Below are 19,247 nucleotides of genomic sequence, written 5' to 3' on the forward strand. Positions count from 1 at the left end.
TTTTTTTTTTTTTTTTTTTTTTTTTTTACCCTTGAGTTTGTTTCAGTTTGTGAAAATCAAGCACAGTGGTGAGGAAGGCTTTTCCCTTAATCGTCTTGGCCTGTGGTCACAGGACCTAAAAGTAGGTGCCAGCTGTGATGAGTGAAGAAAGCAGTCCCAGTCTAATGATAAGCCACTGCACTAAACCCTGCTGTTGGTTATTACTCTTCGGTACGTGAGRAATGGCTCTGTTAAAGCTACTGGTCTAACTATTGATGCTGTGGATTTAGGAATTATTCTGAAGGGATGTGGTGGTTTTAGTGTTTAACCCTAGTTTGGTGTTAGGACATTGGGACGCAAGGATTTAAACATACACAATAAGCAGATGACAATTTACAAGTTTTATTCAGTGTGTGCACAAATGGCTGTTGAGATTACCCTAGCCAGGACCTAGAGCTCTGTTTCAGTGCTTCGCAGTGTTAYTAAGAGGACCGTTCAATGGCAGACAAATTCACATTCTGCCTATATTCTGTTTATTACTTTGTGCAGCCCTTAGTCCCAGTTCTTCATTTGCCTTTTGGTTTGGTGTATGCAGAGGTATGTTAGTTATAAATAATTTTTTGCTGTAACCTGTGTATGTACTATTGTGAGAATACTTGTTTATTGTTATGCAGTTGGAGCAATTCATTGTTTTACCAGGAGAAATTATACATCCTGGGATTCCAAAATGCAACATTTCTGAAGGCCTGACTTRCTCATGGTGCTCCACTGCAACTGCCTTTAATGATTTTGGGAGACATGAAAAATGAATGGCAGAAGATACTACTTCCTGAACATTTTCTGTTTCACAGGCTTTAATCTGGTTCAACTACATTGACTTCACTGGAGTAACTTCCCTGTTACGCCTGATTTATGCTGGAGAAGAAATACTTTCCTTTAATTTATCATTCTTTGGCTTTTGTTACATATTTTAAAACACTCCATAGTTTGTATGGTTCTTTGTTGAGCTTTCAGTGATGGTGTAGCAAGAGTAGTTTAATCAAGAGGCAGACAAGCTTGTATCAACCATCCTTTCATTTGCTCTCTGCAACATGTGTTATTTTTATCTCCTTTTTGAAAAGGCTTGRCTGGCCCCGGGATTCACAATAGAAGTTCCTCATTGCCTTACTGGGAGGTCTCAGCATGGAGCTGAAGATCTCTGTTAAAGGGATTGAAATATATGCATATGTATTTTATACGCACACATATTTTTATTATATTTTTATTATATATATTTATAAGACTATGTGAAAGACTTTATATGATTAATTGAAAAATATTTTATATGTTTGTACCTTGAGTTTCATAGATTGAATCAGTGCTGTTTTAAATTACAATGCATTCCAATAAACAAAACCATTTTTTGTCAGATAAAGAAACAATTGGTTTTGCCCAATTTTGCACATATGCTGTGCAGAAGAAAATCCTGTGCATATTGTGTTTGCAGGATCAGGGACAACCTGTGATTTGGTTTTAGTAGCTGCATTCAGTGTGGTATCTTTTGTGCCTAGCTTTAGTGGCAAGTTACTTAACTCACAAAAATGTTGCTTCTTTTTTATTATTTTTATTATTTTTACTTTTTAAARATTTTTTTATTAAAGTAGGGAAACCTACTGTAGTTTAGTTTCAAATGCAGTAGGATTCGACTTAGGGTCTAGCCTTGTAACATTTGGGGCGTATTCTGCCAAACAAGTCTGTGCTGAGCATTGCATTACTCACAGGGCAGTGTAAGACGCTCCCTACCCTTAGGGCTCCACAAGGTGCTTTTACAACATTCCCAGTTTCTTCTGGCTTGGGAACATGGAACAAGCTTGGCCCTAGGTAGAGATACACAGCTTGACAGTGAGTCATATGCTCCAAAACTGCCGATTCATCAGTCAAATATTTATTATGTCTTTGCTATGGAGAGATAAAGCATAGATAGACTGTGTAAGAAGAAGAAAAGACAGAAAAGAAATGTGAAAATTCTGTAATTTTCAAAACTTTTTCAAACTTTGTTTTTCTGAAAAAATTTCCCTGTCAAGTGGCACACTGGACATAAAATGTGTCCTAGTGAGTAATAAAAATACCAAAAGATGAAGAGTAAAGAATACATCTGAATTGCCAAATACCTACCATACTGGCCGAGCACGTATTGTAGTTGAGTCAGCAAAGTCTTCACAACGGATAACGCTGCAGCAAGATAGGAAGAAAACCAAATTGCACCTTTCCTAACTAACCTATTTTTAAGGGTGTATCTGTGAGATCACGTCCATTTCGAGCTATTCATCTTTGAGAGAATAAATCCTTTGTTAAGTGAAGGGTTTTGCCAGATTTCAAGAGTCTTCTCAAGAGGAGGTTTATTTCCTTGATCTTCCTTCAGGCTGGACTCTGGATTCAGTTCCTTCCTCTTTCAAACTTAGAAATTGGAGGGGAGAGAGTGCTGCCTATGTAAACACTTGTTCAGCCTATTGTAATTACCAAGTACTGCCTTTAAAATGGTGACAGTGTTTCTGATGATTAACATTATAAACCTCTCTGATGAAAATGTCCCGCTCAGGAGTGTGGGAATTTTCTTGGAAAAGGTGTGTCAGGATTCCTTCTGAAATCGTAGTTCCATGGAAGGTAATTGCCCTCAGTAGTTTTAAGATTTCATCAGTGATTTTTTTTCTTTTAATACATATTTCTAATGGCATCAAGAGCCCAGCTGTGCAAGATGCAGGCATCTTTTGAGGTGTGTGTACTGTCATCATGTCCTAACCCATGTGTGTCCTCAGAAGACAGGAGGCTGAACTGAGCCCAGATTAATACTAATTAATACAGTAATACATATAAAGAAAACCTGGTYGTGATGTTCTTGTTTTTTTCTGACAGTTTCATTCACCGTCTATGAGGGGAAAAAAAAAAAAAGTTGTTTTACAGTAATTTCTGGTTCTACTCTTATGCACATTGTGATTAGCCATCTTGAATCCATTTCTCTCCACTCAGTCTGCATTTGTCATAATCAGCCCATATACATCCATGTTAAAGCCATTTTCTGATACTTGATTTGAGTGTATATGTGTATTTGCAGGTACACACAAAAAGCTAGCAGGCAGCGGAGGTTAGTAAYGCCAGTGATGGATGCAGTCTTTGTGCTGGGAATTTACAATCCAGTTCAGGTTTTTCCTTTAACTTCTTTGGCCTGGGCATTCCAGGTAATCCCTTGATGAATCCCTGTCTTGTTCAAACAAGTTTGTGTGGGTGAAGAAGAGAAAAAAAGAAGAGAGTTTTGTTTTATTCGGCTTCAACCTTGCTGTCGAGTATGGGAGTTACTGGATACTTTGAGCCTGAAAAAAAAAAAAAAAAAACTTTTTAAAAAGCTTGCTTTAATTCTTAAATGAAAAAAATGCTTTTAATTTTCAAAAGTTAAGTTTTTTGTGGAGCAACCAAAAATACTTAACAGAGATTCTTTATTTTTTGCCCGTGTGCTCTCAAATGAGATCTTTGGGCCAAGAGGATCCCCTTGGTGCTTTTGAAAGTTTTAAGGAAGTGTGGGGCTGTGCGAGGGCTCCGCGCAGCTGCCAGCCCTGCTCTGCATGCCCCTCATTCCCTGCCTTTCCAGACACTAGTAGCCCCCTGAGCAATTCAGCCTCCCCACACTGCTGCGCTAGCAGGCAGGGCTCGAGCAGCTTCCCTGCTGCCTTGCTTGACTCCAGCAGCACTGGGCAAATGAACAAGCGTATTGCAGCTCGCTTTGTCTCTCACCACTTGTGCTAATAGATGGACTTGCAGGAGTGGCAGATAAGTGTTTACAGACTATATGTAATTCCTTCCCGAATGTCATTTATTCATTTATGCATTTATGATCTCTCTTTCTTTTTTTTTTTCCTTCTTCTTCTTAGCTGCTTGAACATGTCGGTGGCAGCAGCAGTCACCTGTGGTGTGGTGGGGAAGTAGGTACCAACTGTGTTTGGAGTATTTATCTCAACTCTCATGACTCATTGTCTGGCCTTGAGAGCATTTTTCAGCCCCGTTTGCAGACGGCAGGAATAGTTCTTGTTTCTCTGCAGAGCTGTGGATACTGCTTACCAGTTAAGTGCAAGCCTAGTCCAGAAACTGAGCATTCACCAGTGAAGTGCTGACTGAGCTTAGCTGCATTGGTGTATTACAGCAGGGAGATGGTGTCTGCAGAACTCATTCTGCACAAAGCCCAGTTGGTGCAGCAGTCCCTGGCTGTCCCCTTATTTCTCTGTGAGAACAGGAGCTCAGTTTAGCAAGATGTTGTGTCCTGTGTGGAGCAAGCAAATCCAAGTTTATTCTTCAGTCTTTTGATGTATTCTTATAATTTTAGAACAAAGTCACTACCCTCATTTCTTTTTCTTTATTCCCTGAACAGTTAAAAACTATTAAATAAAGTTATTTTAACAGTGTCTCTTTGGAATTCATGATTTACTCTCAAAATAAAAGTTACTGTCTGAAATTTTRAGCTTGTAGGTACAAATAGATAGTTAAGTTCTGAAGCAGTCCAGGCTTCTTCAGTCGTCTGTGCTGTTTCTTAGGCTTTACCAAACCAAAGTAGTACAGCAATTATTTAGGTACTTGCAAGTATGTTTGTTTATTAGTTGAGTCCAGGCACTCATTTTTATAAGACCTGGTGAAAGGTCACCCAGCTCCAGTTCTTTCCCTTTCTGTTCCAATAGCTGGGATACTTGGATATGCATGCTATGTTTACGGGGATACTCCAAAACAAGTGAAAAACCTGTCCACAGTTTCACKGTATGTATCTGCTTTCTTTGGTGCAGCAGGATTGTGTTCACCGATTAATCTTTAGATACTACCACAATTAAAAATGAAATTAAAAATGAAAAYGAAATAAAAACATYGTCATAAGAGTAGTAATTATTACAATGACCAAATATTACTTGCACTTTACTCTTTTATGTAAACAAAATCAAACGAAGCAAGACACACCTGACAAAACACCTTCCACGGTAATCCAGTTAGTCAAGTGAGGGTTGTTGGGATTCCACCTCTTCCCGAGGGACGTAATGTCTCTTAATAGCATCCATGTTCCATGGTTACACTTTGARAAGCCAGGTTCCTTTTGCCTACATATTAGGATGCTACCTACCATGATCACACATTAGGTTTCTTTGGTCCAGTGTGTTTTTCTCTATGACAACRCATTGTATATGGTTCCTTTGGCTGTTTCCTTGTGCCTCAGGGYGGGATGTCTGCTTACTGTGCATTGACGTTTCTGCTTTGATCTACTCATTCCCATTAAAGCTTCAGTAAGAGGAACATTATGCCRAAGCTGAAGGCCTTTGAAACTGCTTATGAAGTTCTTTCTTGTCACATGGATGGAAACACTAGGTTGCATTCATGCCAGGTTGTACTAGTGCCAATTTATATGCCAACCAAAACTTGCTGCGACTATTTATCCTTAAACTTGGAGACTGATACTTCTTCAGTATATTTATGCACCTAAATCCTCCTCAGGTGTCGAATCTTTGGGTCGCCTTGACCTAGTGAAGCTGGACCATTGCAGTGAGCTCCCGTGCTGCCACCTGCTTGCTGTAGGTGCCCAGTAACACAGAGGAGCACCGCATCTAGTTGCCAGATGGAATGAAAGTCTTTAGGTCTCTCATTGTCATCAGCTGCGTTTAACAGACCATTACCTTTTCACCCATCATACACCTCGTTATTTTTATATTGACTAGCATGTCCTGTAAACAAGTAGCTTCTAGATTTTTATTTGAAAATCTACTGCAGAGTGCCCTTTGTTTGGGAGCACTGTGCTCCTCCGTGTTCCTGGTAATGAGTCATTTTTGTGCATGTGTATTAAGCAGTCTTTGATTGTCTGACTTTCATTATTTGGACAGTAATGCTGCCTGTGGTATTCTGATATCATTGGTCTGAACACAGAATAGTACAATTCTACTTTTTCTGTCTTATAAATTGGTTAAGTAGTTTAATTTGTTTGAAAACAATTTCTTTTCAGTTTCTTAATGTGCTATTAATACGTTAGACAGCCACTATTTAGACTTAGTGTAAACTGAAGTGCTCAGATTTGCTGTTCCCTGAAGCCAATGCAGACCTGCTGACTTATTAATGTAGAGATCTGGTTCTCATCTGTGGTTCTTTGGCTTTTATGGACATTGGACTTCTGAAGATGTCAGGAGATGATTGAAAAAAGAGACTGAAGAAAACGTATGCTCCTCATGTTCTAATAAGAGAAAGTTATTTGGATTGTTTTTTTTTTTCGTTTCTCTGTTATGTTTTGCTAATGGTAATAATTGTGGGTGTAATTAATGTAAATTGTAGATGCAGTCAGGTGGTTCTAAGTCCAAGCACAAGAGCTGTGCCTAATGAGAAGGAATGACTTCGGAAAGCTGATGKGAAGCCTGGCTTAAATCCAACCCATATTTTATTTTTCACAGTTGTTTTCCTGCAGCTGTTTCCAGGACACACTGGGGTACATAGCACAGCAGGGCACAACCTTTCTGCAGCTAGAGCATCACAGTGCAAGTCAGGAACTGTTTGTGGACAGCTTGTTTTAAACTGCCCAGTCAATGTCCAGCTCTGTCTCTGGGTTTCTGATGGTTTATTCCCTGGCATTAACAGGAGCAAGATGAAAAAGTTTCTAAAACACTTCATGTTTGTTCAAGGAGCTGATAGGAAAACTGCATAATRCTGAGGCACAAACCTACCTGCACTGCATAAGAGACAATCTTCTTCTGCATTGCCAAGATTCTTGTTACTAAATCTCATTGGAGCTGTTAAACTCACTTGAAAGACTTCCACTGAATTCAGAAGACTTGCTGGTTCTGTTGGATTGAGCAGGTTTGCATGGAGAGTCTTTTTGAACTTGGTGTTACATCGAAGATTTGGCCTTTCAGTGATTTGTATTGGAAAAGGTTACTTACTGCAAGCACAGCAGTTAGAAAACCAGGCCAGGCTTAGAAACTCCTTTGTTTCTTACCATCTCATAGTAGTGACTTGTTTTAGTTTCACTGGGAAGTACAGCAGGCAGTTTGGGAACTGTCTGAGCTTGCTCGGGAGCTCCGGTCCCATCAGCGAGGAAGGATTGGTAGCTCACAGCAGCTCGCCCACCTTCAGCAGTGGCACGTTTGGGTGACTGGATCCCATAAGGATGGCCTAATGCCAAAAAAAAGGTTTTGGTGCTGTGGGTACAGGAGATTTTGTGCAAAGCAGCAATAATGATCCTGCTGCCTACCTTGACTTTTTTACCCTACCAGTGTTCTCAGCTCCAGGGTTTTACTTGGAGCCCTCCAACTGCCCCTTTTRTTTGTTTGTCAGAAGACACGTCTTCCCACTCCAACCACTGCATCTATTTTTTAATGGCTTATGCATCTTGAAAGGCTTTTTTTAAGACACTGCACTAGCTTCACATATTTCCGCTGATAACGGCGCCCATCCTACAGTTGTGTAGTGCTTGAATGAGGGAATCCATCCCTGCATAGGGAGTCCATCCCTGCTTTCTTCTTGCGCTCAAAAGTCCAATAGCTCTTGTGGTGATGTGTAGGATGACACAGAATATTGGAAAGGCTACCTACTTACCTACTAATAAATTGGCTTTAAGAAAGATCTTGGATAATTTATTCCTGMTGTAGTATTTAAGAAGTGTTCCCAGTTATAAGTTACAAATATCTGCTTTGGAAGGACCCCTTTTTCCTTTACCACATGTTGGTTTCTGCTTTCTGCTTGATGCTGTGGCGAAGTCATCTTAAGTCTGCAGTTACAAATGTATAAAACGGTTATATTGTTGTGGAATCAGCATTAAAACTTTACATATGCAAGAACGTTTCAGATAAAGAATATTTGTCTCTCTGAAGTCTAGCTAGTTTTATTATTCCACGCAACTTCCCTTAGCTGTTGGGAATTTGTATTTCTTATTTCTCTTTGAAATGTGTGATTTGCTGTGTACTTACTTCCTTGTGTTTTTCTCCCCCAACAGTCAGAATGGCACCTGTACAGTTTCCAGACGTCAGAACACCATTCAGGAGCTTTTGCAAAACTGTTCGGATTGCCTGATGCGGGCTGAGCTCATAGTGCAACCCGTGAGTGCTTTTTGTTCTGCTTAGCCCAAGAGGTTATGAATATTGGAAAGCATGAATGCTGCATTGTTATCTGTACTCGGGGGCGTCTGGTTCTTCTCCTGCTTTCTTCCCGTCCTGCTGTTTGTGTCAGGGAGCTGTGCTTGGAGTGGAACAGCCTCTCCTGTCAGCACTCAGTGTTCAGTAGAACTGATTAAAATGCATCTGATTGGACTCTTTAGATTCCTCCTGTCTTTCCCAGGCTTCCAACGCATTCTACTGCATCTTTTCTATTTTAGATCAAGGCTACTGTCAGTGCGTACAGTTGTTAATAATGTTATAACCACTTACACTTTGTTAGTGTATCCTGTAGAATATCATCATCAATTTCTGAGCTATAATGAACCCGAGCCAGCATAGGCAAGCCTTTGAATATGTTTATTTTATCAAGTGATTCTAAGAAAGTGTATGAAATCTAGTTAAAATCTCCTTGATTGGTTCATCTTGAATATGTAAGGATCATCTTTACTGAATGCCACACTAATATTAAAAAATTAATCGTGTTTGGTGGCTGTGTTAAACAGTGATGGTAGACTCACTCCTGGCAAATGTGAAATGTCTTTGGTTGCTGCTGAAGCTGAAGGGAGATCAGAGTGGCTAGCACATGCTGCATCCAAAATCCCTTCATAGTTCTTGAAGTAGATATGATTTAATGTATATTTTTGAACCCTCTGCGGACACAAAAGTCCTTCAGGAACGAGCTCTGTGGTTAGCACTTTTTTTCCTGTGGAGATTCAGCACGTGTCAGCATGTTTATATAAAACTCAATGCCAGAGTAAATACTGCCTCTTGTTAAGGATTAATATTACTGTAGTGAAGTTAAAAGAAAGTAATGTTTTGTCCAAGCTTAGTTCAATAACATGCATTGTGTGTTTTTGTTTTATTTTACTTTTTACATTTATTTTTGTTTTATTTTACATTTTAGTTTTGAAGGGCAAAGTGATGGGGCCCATCAACAACTTCTTTGCAAAAGCAGATCATGCTTGGATTGTGTTCGGTTCAGTGTGACTATATGAGTGCAGGCTGAGATCAAAAAGTCTTGTTTTCCTGCCCAAAGCATCAGGAACATTTGGGTCTGCTGCATGGAAAGGGAGCACAGAGCATTTGGCTAGAGATTGGGAGATGTGATGGGATGCAAATGTGGCTAGGCATATAGGTGGATCCAGTCAGAAAGGTGCATTCAGTATTTTGTAATGGAAGGTWGTGCCTGTAACCCTACAAGTCTCAGAAAAACTTCTGCAAAAATCAGGAAAAATATCCAGAAACATCCAGAGTGTCCAAGCATTTGCACTGAAGTTGTTCCACACATTTGGGTATAGCTATAATTAGACTGTAATTACAGAGCTAATTACAACCAAGTGAGAAATAAATCAGCTGTGAGCAAATATATCCTTTTTTTTTTTTTTAAGAAATAGAATGATGCCGGGATTCTGTAGTTCTTTATGGAAATTTTTGGTTTGTATTATGTTTTATTAATTTACATGTATATTTTATTCATGATAAAGACTTTAGAATGAGTGGATCCTTTCTTATTTGGCCTACTGCCATTTAGAACTGACAATGAAAGAACAATAGCAGTTGCCAAATAGTTGGAATCTATCACACTTCTTAAAAATAATTACTCTTCATGACATCTTTACTATAACTAAGCTGAAGCTKGTGCAAAGAATGTTTAATTTGACCTCCATTTCTTTCTTTTAGGAATTGAAATATGGAGATGGTGTCCAGATTAGAGGGAATAGAGATCTGGAGGAGTGCTTTGCTCAGGCAAATGACCAAATGGATATGCTGGATGGGCTCATCAGAGAGATGAGGCAGATGGGCCAGCCCTGTGACATGTATCAGAAAAGGTATGGCCAGGGTGGTTTGGGGAAGGGAACGGGCAAGGGGTAAATTTGCAGTGTCTGTAGTGCTCACATATTCTGATGTTGAAAGATGTGAAAGAGATCAGCAAAGTGGAACTAAACCTGTTTGGCCTGGGCATGCTAGCATTGGAGAGCAGCCTTGTGGTAACATATTTCTCACAGAATTTCATACATTGGGCGTTCCCATCAAGTTTTAGCCCATATCATTTCCTGTGCTTTAAGCTTTCAGCGTTTCTTTTTGGCCACCAAAGGGTGGTCCAGTAGGAGATAAGAACTACGTAGTTTCTGTGTGTTCTAGGTGTTCTCCTCATAGAAGCTAACTGGTTCCTTCACTTCCAGGCTGCTTCAGCTTCAGGAGCAAATGCGTGCCCTGTATAAAGCCATCAGTGTTCCCCGTGCCCGGAGRGCCAGCTCCAAAGGAGGTGGTTGCTACTCTTCTCAGAGTGGCTCAGGCTGGGATGAGTATACAAAGCGTGTCACAAGTGAATGTTTGAACTGGATGAGGCAGCAGAAGGTAAATCTGTCCAAGAACGGATGTTGCTCATGAATGTCATCTCATATACAGTAATGTTTTGGGTGGCAGTGGAACATTAAAGATATATGTAGATGTTAATATCTTATTTCAAGTTTCTCCCTTTTTTTTTCTTCTTTCTTTCTTGCAGCATTGTACATGTAGTGAATTTCTACAAAAATGCTAAAAGGATTCGAGTCTACTGTTGCAGAGGAAAATATGTGGAAATAAATGTGCACAGCTGTTAACATAAGGCATCACCATGTTTGCGTTAGAGATTATAATACTCAATATTTCCTTCCTTCCTGCTATAGATAATCTTCATATTTTGTGTTTATTTTAACCCTTTACACAGTTAGGACCAGCCGCACAGACTTAAGTTTTATTCAGTGTTTTGCAGTTGTTCTTCCTCTAATCTGYCCTTAACATTGTGGGAGCCAAAAGACTGAGTTGGTAGTCACAGGACTAGACTCGCAGAAGTCACTGCCTCAATATGAACTTCAGTACTTTCATGTCCGACTGTTGCAAGTGCAAAACTAATTTGCTTTCACAGAGCTGTTGATTGTGTAACCTAGGGTAGAAAACACATGTTAAAAGCCTGTAGTCCATTTTTGTGCTGCTGAAATGAAAGCCTGGTGCTTGGGGTTGATGAGAGTGTATGGAACAAGGTGATCAGAGGTAAAATTTGCAGACTTCTGTAATTCGAAATTACATTATTTTTAATCTCGCCTTATTAGATTGTTGCTTTGTGATGCTKTTGTTATCTGCATATGGTGTTTACCAGGTGGCTGCTGAGCAAATCAGATGAGGAGAGGACAGCTCTGCACAGCAGCTCCCATGCTGTGTGAGCGCCAGTCACAGTCTGGCCCTTCGGGGCTCCCCCACACTGTGGCCTGTCTTAAAGGAAGGAAGGAAAGTGGGGATCACTCTTGGATGGTGACTTTTATAAGGTGTTGAAGCCAGAGAGCAGCAGCAGGTAGGATTTGCTCTATACGTCCCGTGGGAGAGCCGGCTAAGGGCCAGACCTGCCTGCTTTGAGGAGTGGTGTTTGACAGGGCCCTGGGCACGTTTCCAGGCTGAAGGATCACGAACATGCAGCATCTCCCGAGGAGGCCGCGTGACACCCTGCCCAGACACCTCGCTCTGGCTGTGGGAAGCGCGAAGCAAGCCCTTCCCAGCTGCGCTGCCATGCAAAGCTCTTACGAAAGAGAAGCCCAAGCTCTCTCTTCCCCTCTTCAGTCCTTAAGGCAAAACTGAGGTGAGGCCAGGGAGCACGTAGTTCCCTGTTGGATTTTCAAAGATTTTAGGGAAAGATTATTTTGAACTTTCCACTTGGCCTTTTCTCTCGACAGTGCAAACTGTGTCTCACTGTCTGCTCATATGAGAATAGGATAATGCCGTAACGCTTCCTGGTGCAATGTGGTGAAATATGGGAGAGAGTTCTGAGCAGTTGTGGTTTTGTGTCATTGTTTTAGTTTTCTGTCGTGGTGATTTGCTGAYAGCACAGTCAGGTGGTAGGAGTGTTGGTCAAATTTCCTTTGTAGGACTAGGGAAGGTGCACTGAAGTCCAGACAGCCCTTGTTCATATATTGGCAGTCATCCAAGGTTGTTCCTGTTGCTACAGTCTCTGTAGTGTGTATAAATATAATAAGAAAGGTCAAAGTCCTGTAGCACTTAGGTGCCTGAAAGCAGATTGGTTTTGCTTGTTGGAACCTTTTCAACCCTTCCTTTAAAGCCCTTCACTTGGGTGTCATTTAGGCTTTATTGGTATCTGTTGAGTCATAAGGATTTGGCTCCAGGCTGGTAATTATCGAATATAGTCCCAGCCCAAGATTAAGGTATCTATCTTTCTGCTGTGCTTGTGCATACACAGGCATATATTCAGAGATTGATTGTGGCTGTATCTTTGCAGCATGAAACATGATTTGGAATTTGAGCAGTTGAATAGTGAATTCAGTGGATTCAGTGAATTTTACTATTTGAAGATGAAGAAACAACTGTAATTAGGGAGTTTTCAAGTTAGTCATTAGCTGGATGCATTACTATTTTTCAAAGACTGTTCCTGGAGATTTTCTTCAGCATCCCCACATTAAATGTTACCAAAATATCAGACAAACAACATGTTCTGTAATAATTTCCTTTTGTGAATTACATAGCTTTACTTTCATTTTTTCATTTGGGTTGACTACCCTTAACAGAAGTCACTGGAATTATGTGGGTGTAACTGAAATGGAAGCGCGGTGTACTAGTCTATACAGAGCTTCACTCTGGGTATTTTCACATGAATTGCATGAAAAGCATAGTATGGCTGAAGCATCTTTGTTTTCAGAGTCACCAGTGATACAAGTGTATCTATACTGTGCAACATAAAAGAACATTTTGCCCCAGAGAAAACAGAGATGAAAATACACTACTAAATGCACTTTATTTAGTTGATTTTAGGCTGTGCAGATATTTCCGCTACTTTATTTCTTCTGCTTTGGGACCCTCTTGCAGTGTTTAAGTGATGGCAATTTAAGGATGTTTTTACTCCTGTTCTGAAATTAACCTTTTTCAGTTTTACCATTTATTGCACAGTCGTAGTTTCATCRGTGCAGTTCCTTGATGCTCTGGTTTAGATATTAATGTCTTGTTGTAGATGAAAAAACACGCTCTCTTTTCTTAGGCTGAAATGGAGCTAGTGAAATGGGGTTTTGATGCAGCATCTATTGAGCAACAAATCAGTGACCATAGGAGAACTCACAATGCCATTGGAGACTATCGCTGGCACCTGGACAAAGTCAAAACAGATCTGGTAATATTTACTGTCTTGCTTTTTACATTACTTAGTTTAGATGTGTAACCTTGGCTTGCCAATGTTTGCCAGCTTGCCAGTGGCTGCCATGAGAAATGCTGAATAACTCATTTTTTTCTTCAGAAAACGCTGATGTCATGATGACAACTGCTTTCAAAGGTTACACTCACAATTGTTTTGTKTTCTTTTTCTTTCTCAAAAATCTTGAAATGAAAATTTAGTGACTATGTAACGTTTCATTGCTGTGCACAAAAGCTGGCAAATGAATCTGGTGACCTTTTTCATGGGAAAAATGGCTAAGAATGATTATTTTTATTTACTAAGTATYTTAAAATAACAAAGTGAAAGGATAAGGTGAGTCCTTAAATACAGCCTTGAACAATGAGGGGATATCTGTAAGAAACCCCTGAACTCTGGGCTAAAGTCAGAGCTTTTTCTGTTCTTGTTTTTGTTTGCTTTCCACTGAGGCTTCTGGTCCCATCTGGATTTTGTGATTGGCATAAAGAAACCACTGAAATGCAGTGATTAACTCCCTCTGCTATTAACTCTGCAAGTAGGGATAGGGAAGGGAAATCTCATTTCGTTTCCATTCTCCTTGTGCCCGCATAAGCAATTAACAGAAAAGAGCTGAGTCTGAAGAAGTGGGTCCTGGCTCTGGAGCTCTGATCTCTCAGCCAAGCTGAAGAGTGGAAAGAGGGAACATCCCTTCTGTTTGATCAAGTAGGAAAAGTAGTGGTCTGGCCCCGTGGAATACTCGCTCCAAGGTCRTGCAGGTCTACAGTCACAGAAGCAGAAACACAAATTGGTCTCTTGCTAAGATCACAGACTGTACTACTTCACAGTTTCCCAAACTACGTGTAGGACTAGTTGGTTCCTGCAGTTATCAAGGAGTGCAGTACAGAAGATCTAGTTTCAGGGGCTGATTTGTGATGCAGAGGGTTTGTACAGCCTTCTGTACGTACTGGATATTGCTGGGGGAAATAGGTTAGTTCAAACCTTTTTTTCATATCAACAGTGATCCTCTAACAGCACAGACCAACTATTTCCTTGTATTGCTTGCAGGCATTTTCAAATTATGAGCTGAAGTAATAACATCATGGTGCTAACACTGTAAAGGAAATACCTGCAATCAGAAACTTTCAAAAGGTACACTAAATATTTACTGTCTCTGTTTCAGCGTGAGAAGGCTGCAGTTCATCAGCTGGAGGAAGAATATGAAGGACTGTTGGTGAGCAAAAGATATTTTTATATTTGATACCCTCTGAATACTTCTTTTGCTTTGCTAACACTAATCTCATAATTAAGTAATATTTCAGGTTTTACTACAGTGATAGTTGCATATTTAAGTAATTCCATCCAACAGTAAACTGACAGTGTTTGTAGTTAATATAAGGCTCAGCTTGAGTCATGAATTTTAGATGAAGTCATAACTTGCTGTAAGATTGACTTGTCCTCAAAAGTAAGGTCCTAGTTCACACTGGAGTAGGACTCTACGTCCTCCGTGGAATTAAAWTAGCAGTGAAGTTAAGCTATATGTGAAAGAGATCACACTCAAAGCTGGGATGGGAACCAAATTCTTTGTAGGGCTGTGCATCCACATTGAGTCTTTGTGTGAAATGCAGGGAGAAGCTTAGGCAAATTGTAAACAGACCTAACCCTTGGAATTGGAAGCTGATCCCTGTGCACATTTCAAGCAACAAGAGGTGTTTTAGATGTGAGGAGGGAAGAAATGAATCACAAAGAAAGTCTTTTGTGCATGAGGTGCTACTACAACATCAAGGATATACTATCATTAGGAAATGCCAATTAAAGTCAGGATAAATGCTGAATGGTTTTTCTTTTTCTTTTTTTTTTTTTTTTTTTTGAAATGAACTTTCCAAAGCTTCTAACTTTAGTTTCCCATTGTTTCATAAATCCAGGCATGTTATCAACTGTCCATTGCCAGGTTTTGTAGTGGTGTGTTTTTTACTGTTATTCTTAGTTTAAAAAAAAAATGTATGTGCTTTGCTTTTGACTTTTGCCTCTCTCGCACACATGGACTTTGTAGTGTTTATTGCCTCTCATTTCTGGAATTCCTTGCAGAAACACTCTTTTGAGAGAATGGATCAGCTCCGTCAGTTCCAGAACCTCATCCAAGCCACTAGCAGAGAGATCATGTGGATCAATGACTGTGAGGAAGAGGAGCTTCTCTACGACTGGAGTGACAGGAATACCGACATTGCCCGGAAACAGGAGGCCTTCTCTGTAAGAGAGACCAACCTCTCCTTTCCATGGTTTTTATTTTTAGCATAGTGAGAGGGGATCAGGCTAGCTTAGAAGGCTGATCATGGAATAGGTATTCCACTTTTTCTAAATTTCTAGGGATTTTTACGAACATTTTTGGAGTAAGTACTATGTGACAACCTTGTAAAATTAAGATTAGATATACCTATTGAAAGATTTTGCTCTCACTGAGCTGGTTGTTGTGGTTCATTTTAAGCTTAGAAACTGACCTTTTTAGAACAGTTCATTAATAATCATGCTTGGCTTGCTAACACAGTCCTTATATTGGCACATTATGCTAATGGCCTTGAATCAAGCAATTTAATTCTCCCTGTTAGAACTAGGAGGGGTATGATGGTCCCCATATCTGTCCCTAATCTCTGTTGCCAGGAAGTAAAAGTGTAACAGAGAGAGCTGCTCTCCCTSCCTCTGACATCTTGCCAGCAACACGCTGAGAGTACAGGCAGAGGGGTTTTACATGGCTGCTTCCTGCTTTCTGCGAGTACACAGGCAAATTGAGCCTGTATGTTCGTTTAACCCCTATCAGTGCCAATTACCAAACTGTAAAAGCAATGACAGTTCACGTCATTGGGGAGATAGTGTTTTCTTATTTTTTTTTTTCAGTTCTTGATGCTGCAAGTGCAGTCATACCTGCTTCCTCTGAGAGGATTCCATACCTGCAATCCTCTGAGAGGAAGGGATGTGTTTTGGATGCTCTATAAGTAGCGAGCCTGGAGATCAGAATTGGAATGTTTGGACCTTTGCTGGTGTCTTTGTATTTAACTTCAGTAAACTGGAATTAATATCTAATGTTAGCAGGGATAATTTTACACAGTCCTAACTATCTGTGAAGTTTCAGTTAATCCATCCTATGCCATGTACCTTGGAGGTTGTTCACTGCTGGGCTTTGTTGTTTAGAAACGCATGAGTGAGTTGGAGCTTAAAGAAAAAGAACTCAACAAGCTAAAACAAGAGAGCGACCAACTAGTGCTCAACCAGCACCCTGCTTCAGACAAAATTGAGGTGAGTTACTTTTCACACCATTTCTTTTCTCCCGTTAGTTGTTATCTGAGAAAAGTTCTCAGTCAATGTCTGTAAACACAGTGCTGCATATGGACTTGGAGAAGAGCTTTTCTGTCAGATAACTATATAGACTGATCAAATAAATAATATTTATTATAGGACTCATTTATTGTAAGAACTTCTCCTACAAACCTGGCGACTTATACTGCAGATGCATACGAAAACTAGCGTACAGGCTTTTGAAACTGTCTAAATATATTCAAATRGCTGTATCTCCTGTGAGTTGACTTCAGTGCAGCAGAATTAATGGTAGGAAAGCATCCCGTTCCTGTTCTGCTGCTCTCTTAGCAGGCATACTTTGAAGATAGCCACACCCTTTGGTGAAGGTTTATATTTAATCCAAGTGCAAATACTTTATGCGACTGAAATTTATAATGTTTTTCTCTAGCTCAGCCAAGATGGTTTTGCTTTCATTGCTTGTTATACATTTACCTTTTAGTTACAAAGGCTGCCTCAGTTTGAAAAATCTCATTTTACTAGATAATGCTGTAATTATAATTCCAGGTACATGTCAAAACTCTGAAAATGAAAGAAGTTAGTTGGAAAAAAAATCATTTGCCTCTGGTTTTCTATATATTTACCGACTCACCTGGTATCGTGTTGTATAAAACACTATTCATRGTTTTCTCAGCTGTCAATTTCTGCTTTAAAGGAAAGATCCTTGTAAGCTCCCTCAGTTAAGTAGAAAGTTGTGTGTATTTTTCCTAAGATACACCATACTWTACATGAGGATTATGTGAAAAGTTTAAATTTAAAAGTAGTCGTAATAAACAATCTTACTTTACAGTGTCTCTTGGATAAGGAGAACACAAAGTTTGCAATTGAAATTTTACTTGCACTACTGTTTTTGCTTTTTACCTTCCTAGTCATCCCCTTTTGTTCATGCACTTCAGGCTTTATGTTGATGAAACAAAATTAAAATTACAAACAAATTTCTCTGCATTCAAGGAACAGGTTTTTAACTCTCTTCAGTCAGGTAGATATTTAGAAGTCAYGGAATTACATGTGCGAGTTGTACTTTTCCGATGTGCATTAATTTGTTGTGGTAGATCTTTCATTTGCATTTATGTGGGGCATAAGTGTTCTTGAATCTAGTCATGGAAGAGAGATCCAGGGCAATGATTGCAGTTCTTTATTTTGTTTTTATTAGGCTTATATGGATACACTGCAAACTCAGTGGAGCTGGATTCTTCAGATCACCAAATGCATTGATGTTCATCTGAAAGAGAATGCAGCATACTTTCAGGTGAGTAGTGATGTGGAAAATTCACACTCACTTCTGAATTATACAAGTATTGTATAAATAATTGTTCATAAATTATTTCTGCTATTAAAAAACTTCATATACTGGTAGCATTTACACATTTTGAACATTTTTTTAGTCACATATTTCAAAACCTTCCATTTACTAGCAGTGTTGAGTAACCAAAAAAATGTATTTGCTGTTTTCTATGTGCAAGAATTTCCAGAGCTGTAGACATGTGTTTTGCTCAAGAAAGAGCTTTAAAATTTAAAGATTGTGAATATGATCAACATTTCATATTAGATGTTATATTCCTCATTGCATTTGTTAAAAGGGTGAATCTCATCACTAGATAAATGAAAGTTTTTCTGAACCAGAATCTTCCTAAATTTGTGCACAATTGTACTTAGCACAGTGTTTTCTTCTATTTGTAAACGCTGCCATTCTTCCAGATGTGATCTGGGATTTCTCGTGAAAGAAATCCACTGGCGTTAATGAGACTTGTTTGTGAGAGAAGTATACAATTGAAATCTCACCTTTTCTTCTGTAGTTTTTTGAGGAAGCCCAAGCCACAGAAAGCTACTTGAAGAACTTGCAAGATTCTATCAGGAAGAAGTTCATCTGTGATAAGAGCATGTCACTGCAAACATTGCTGGAACAGATCAAAGAACTGGAGGTACTGTTAGACTCAACTCACAGATGATGTTTTGTCTTCAATGGAAATCAGTTACCAAAAGCGCTCTTCAGATACCAAATGCAAACCCCATTTAAATGTAATGATTATATCCAGTGCTGAACAAAACTTGCAACTTTAGTGCTATATTAATATCGATTTCTGAGGATAGCCTATAAATGAGTTAGTGTTATCATTTTACTTTGGGTAATATGGCTTGAGACCTGTGCTGATGTCTTTTTACATWCTGAAATGAGCCTGACAAATTCACAAGTTCCTGACATGCTAGCAAGTAAGGGGAAAAGAAAAAGGATTAGTTCGTAGGTGCGTGRACAGAGGACAGATTTTTCCTGAAAGGATATGTTTGTTTAATAGATTATCCATTATGTCATTTTATGTCACAGTTGTCTCTCTGAAAAGTCTTAACTTTTATAGCTCAGTTAACTATTTGCTTATCATGAGTCAGGCCTTACAATTCTGTGTGATATCTACTTGAGGAAAAATGGTTCATGTTGTAAAAAGGCAGTTGATCAAGTGAAGGTTACGAGTGTAGGTATTAATAGTTTTTGTAGAATATATACTGTTAACAGATTTCTTTTCACTTATTCTTGTGTCTCTTACATCACTTTAAGCACATAATAAACCTGGAAGAAAAAGAACACTTTGTTAGAGCTGCAAAGATACTTAGTTTGATATTTCTCTGCTCTCTCTCTTTTTTTT

General features: G+C 39.3%; 1 protein-coding gene across 3 annotated transcripts in view; it reads left to right on the forward strand.

Annotated features, from left to right (window-relative positions):
* Positions 1-19,247, forward strand: part of DSP (desmoplakin) — a 37,747-nt gene that overhangs the window by 719 nt on the left and 17,781 nt on the right. For all 3 annotated transcript variants that reach the window (XM_026044784.1, XM_026044785.1, XM_026044786.1), the window contains exons 2-10: positions 7,958-8,060; positions 9,798-9,946; positions 10,301-10,475; positions 13,138-13,266; positions 14,444-14,494; positions 15,349-15,510; positions 16,447-16,551; positions 17,762-17,857; positions 18,405-18,530. In XM_026044784.1, the coding sequence (XP_025900569.1) occupies positions 7,958-8,060; positions 9,798-9,946; positions 10,301-10,475; positions 13,138-13,266; positions 14,444-14,494; positions 15,349-15,510; positions 16,447-16,551; positions 17,762-17,857; positions 18,405-18,530 (1,096 nt within the window). The remainder of the gene's footprint in view (positions 1-7,957; positions 8,061-9,797; positions 9,947-10,300; positions 10,476-13,137; positions 13,267-14,443; positions 14,495-15,348; positions 15,511-16,446; positions 16,552-17,761; positions 17,858-18,404; positions 18,531-19,247) is intronic.

This window comes from Nothoprocta perdicaria, unplaced genomic scaffold, assembly GCF_003342845.1.
Source record: "Nothoprocta perdicaria isolate Ctin4 unplaced genomic scaffold, notPer1 scaffold_382, whole genome shotgun sequence".
NCBI classification, from domain to species: Eukaryota; Metazoa; Chordata; class Aves; order Tinamiformes; family Tinamidae; genus Nothoprocta; species Nothoprocta perdicaria.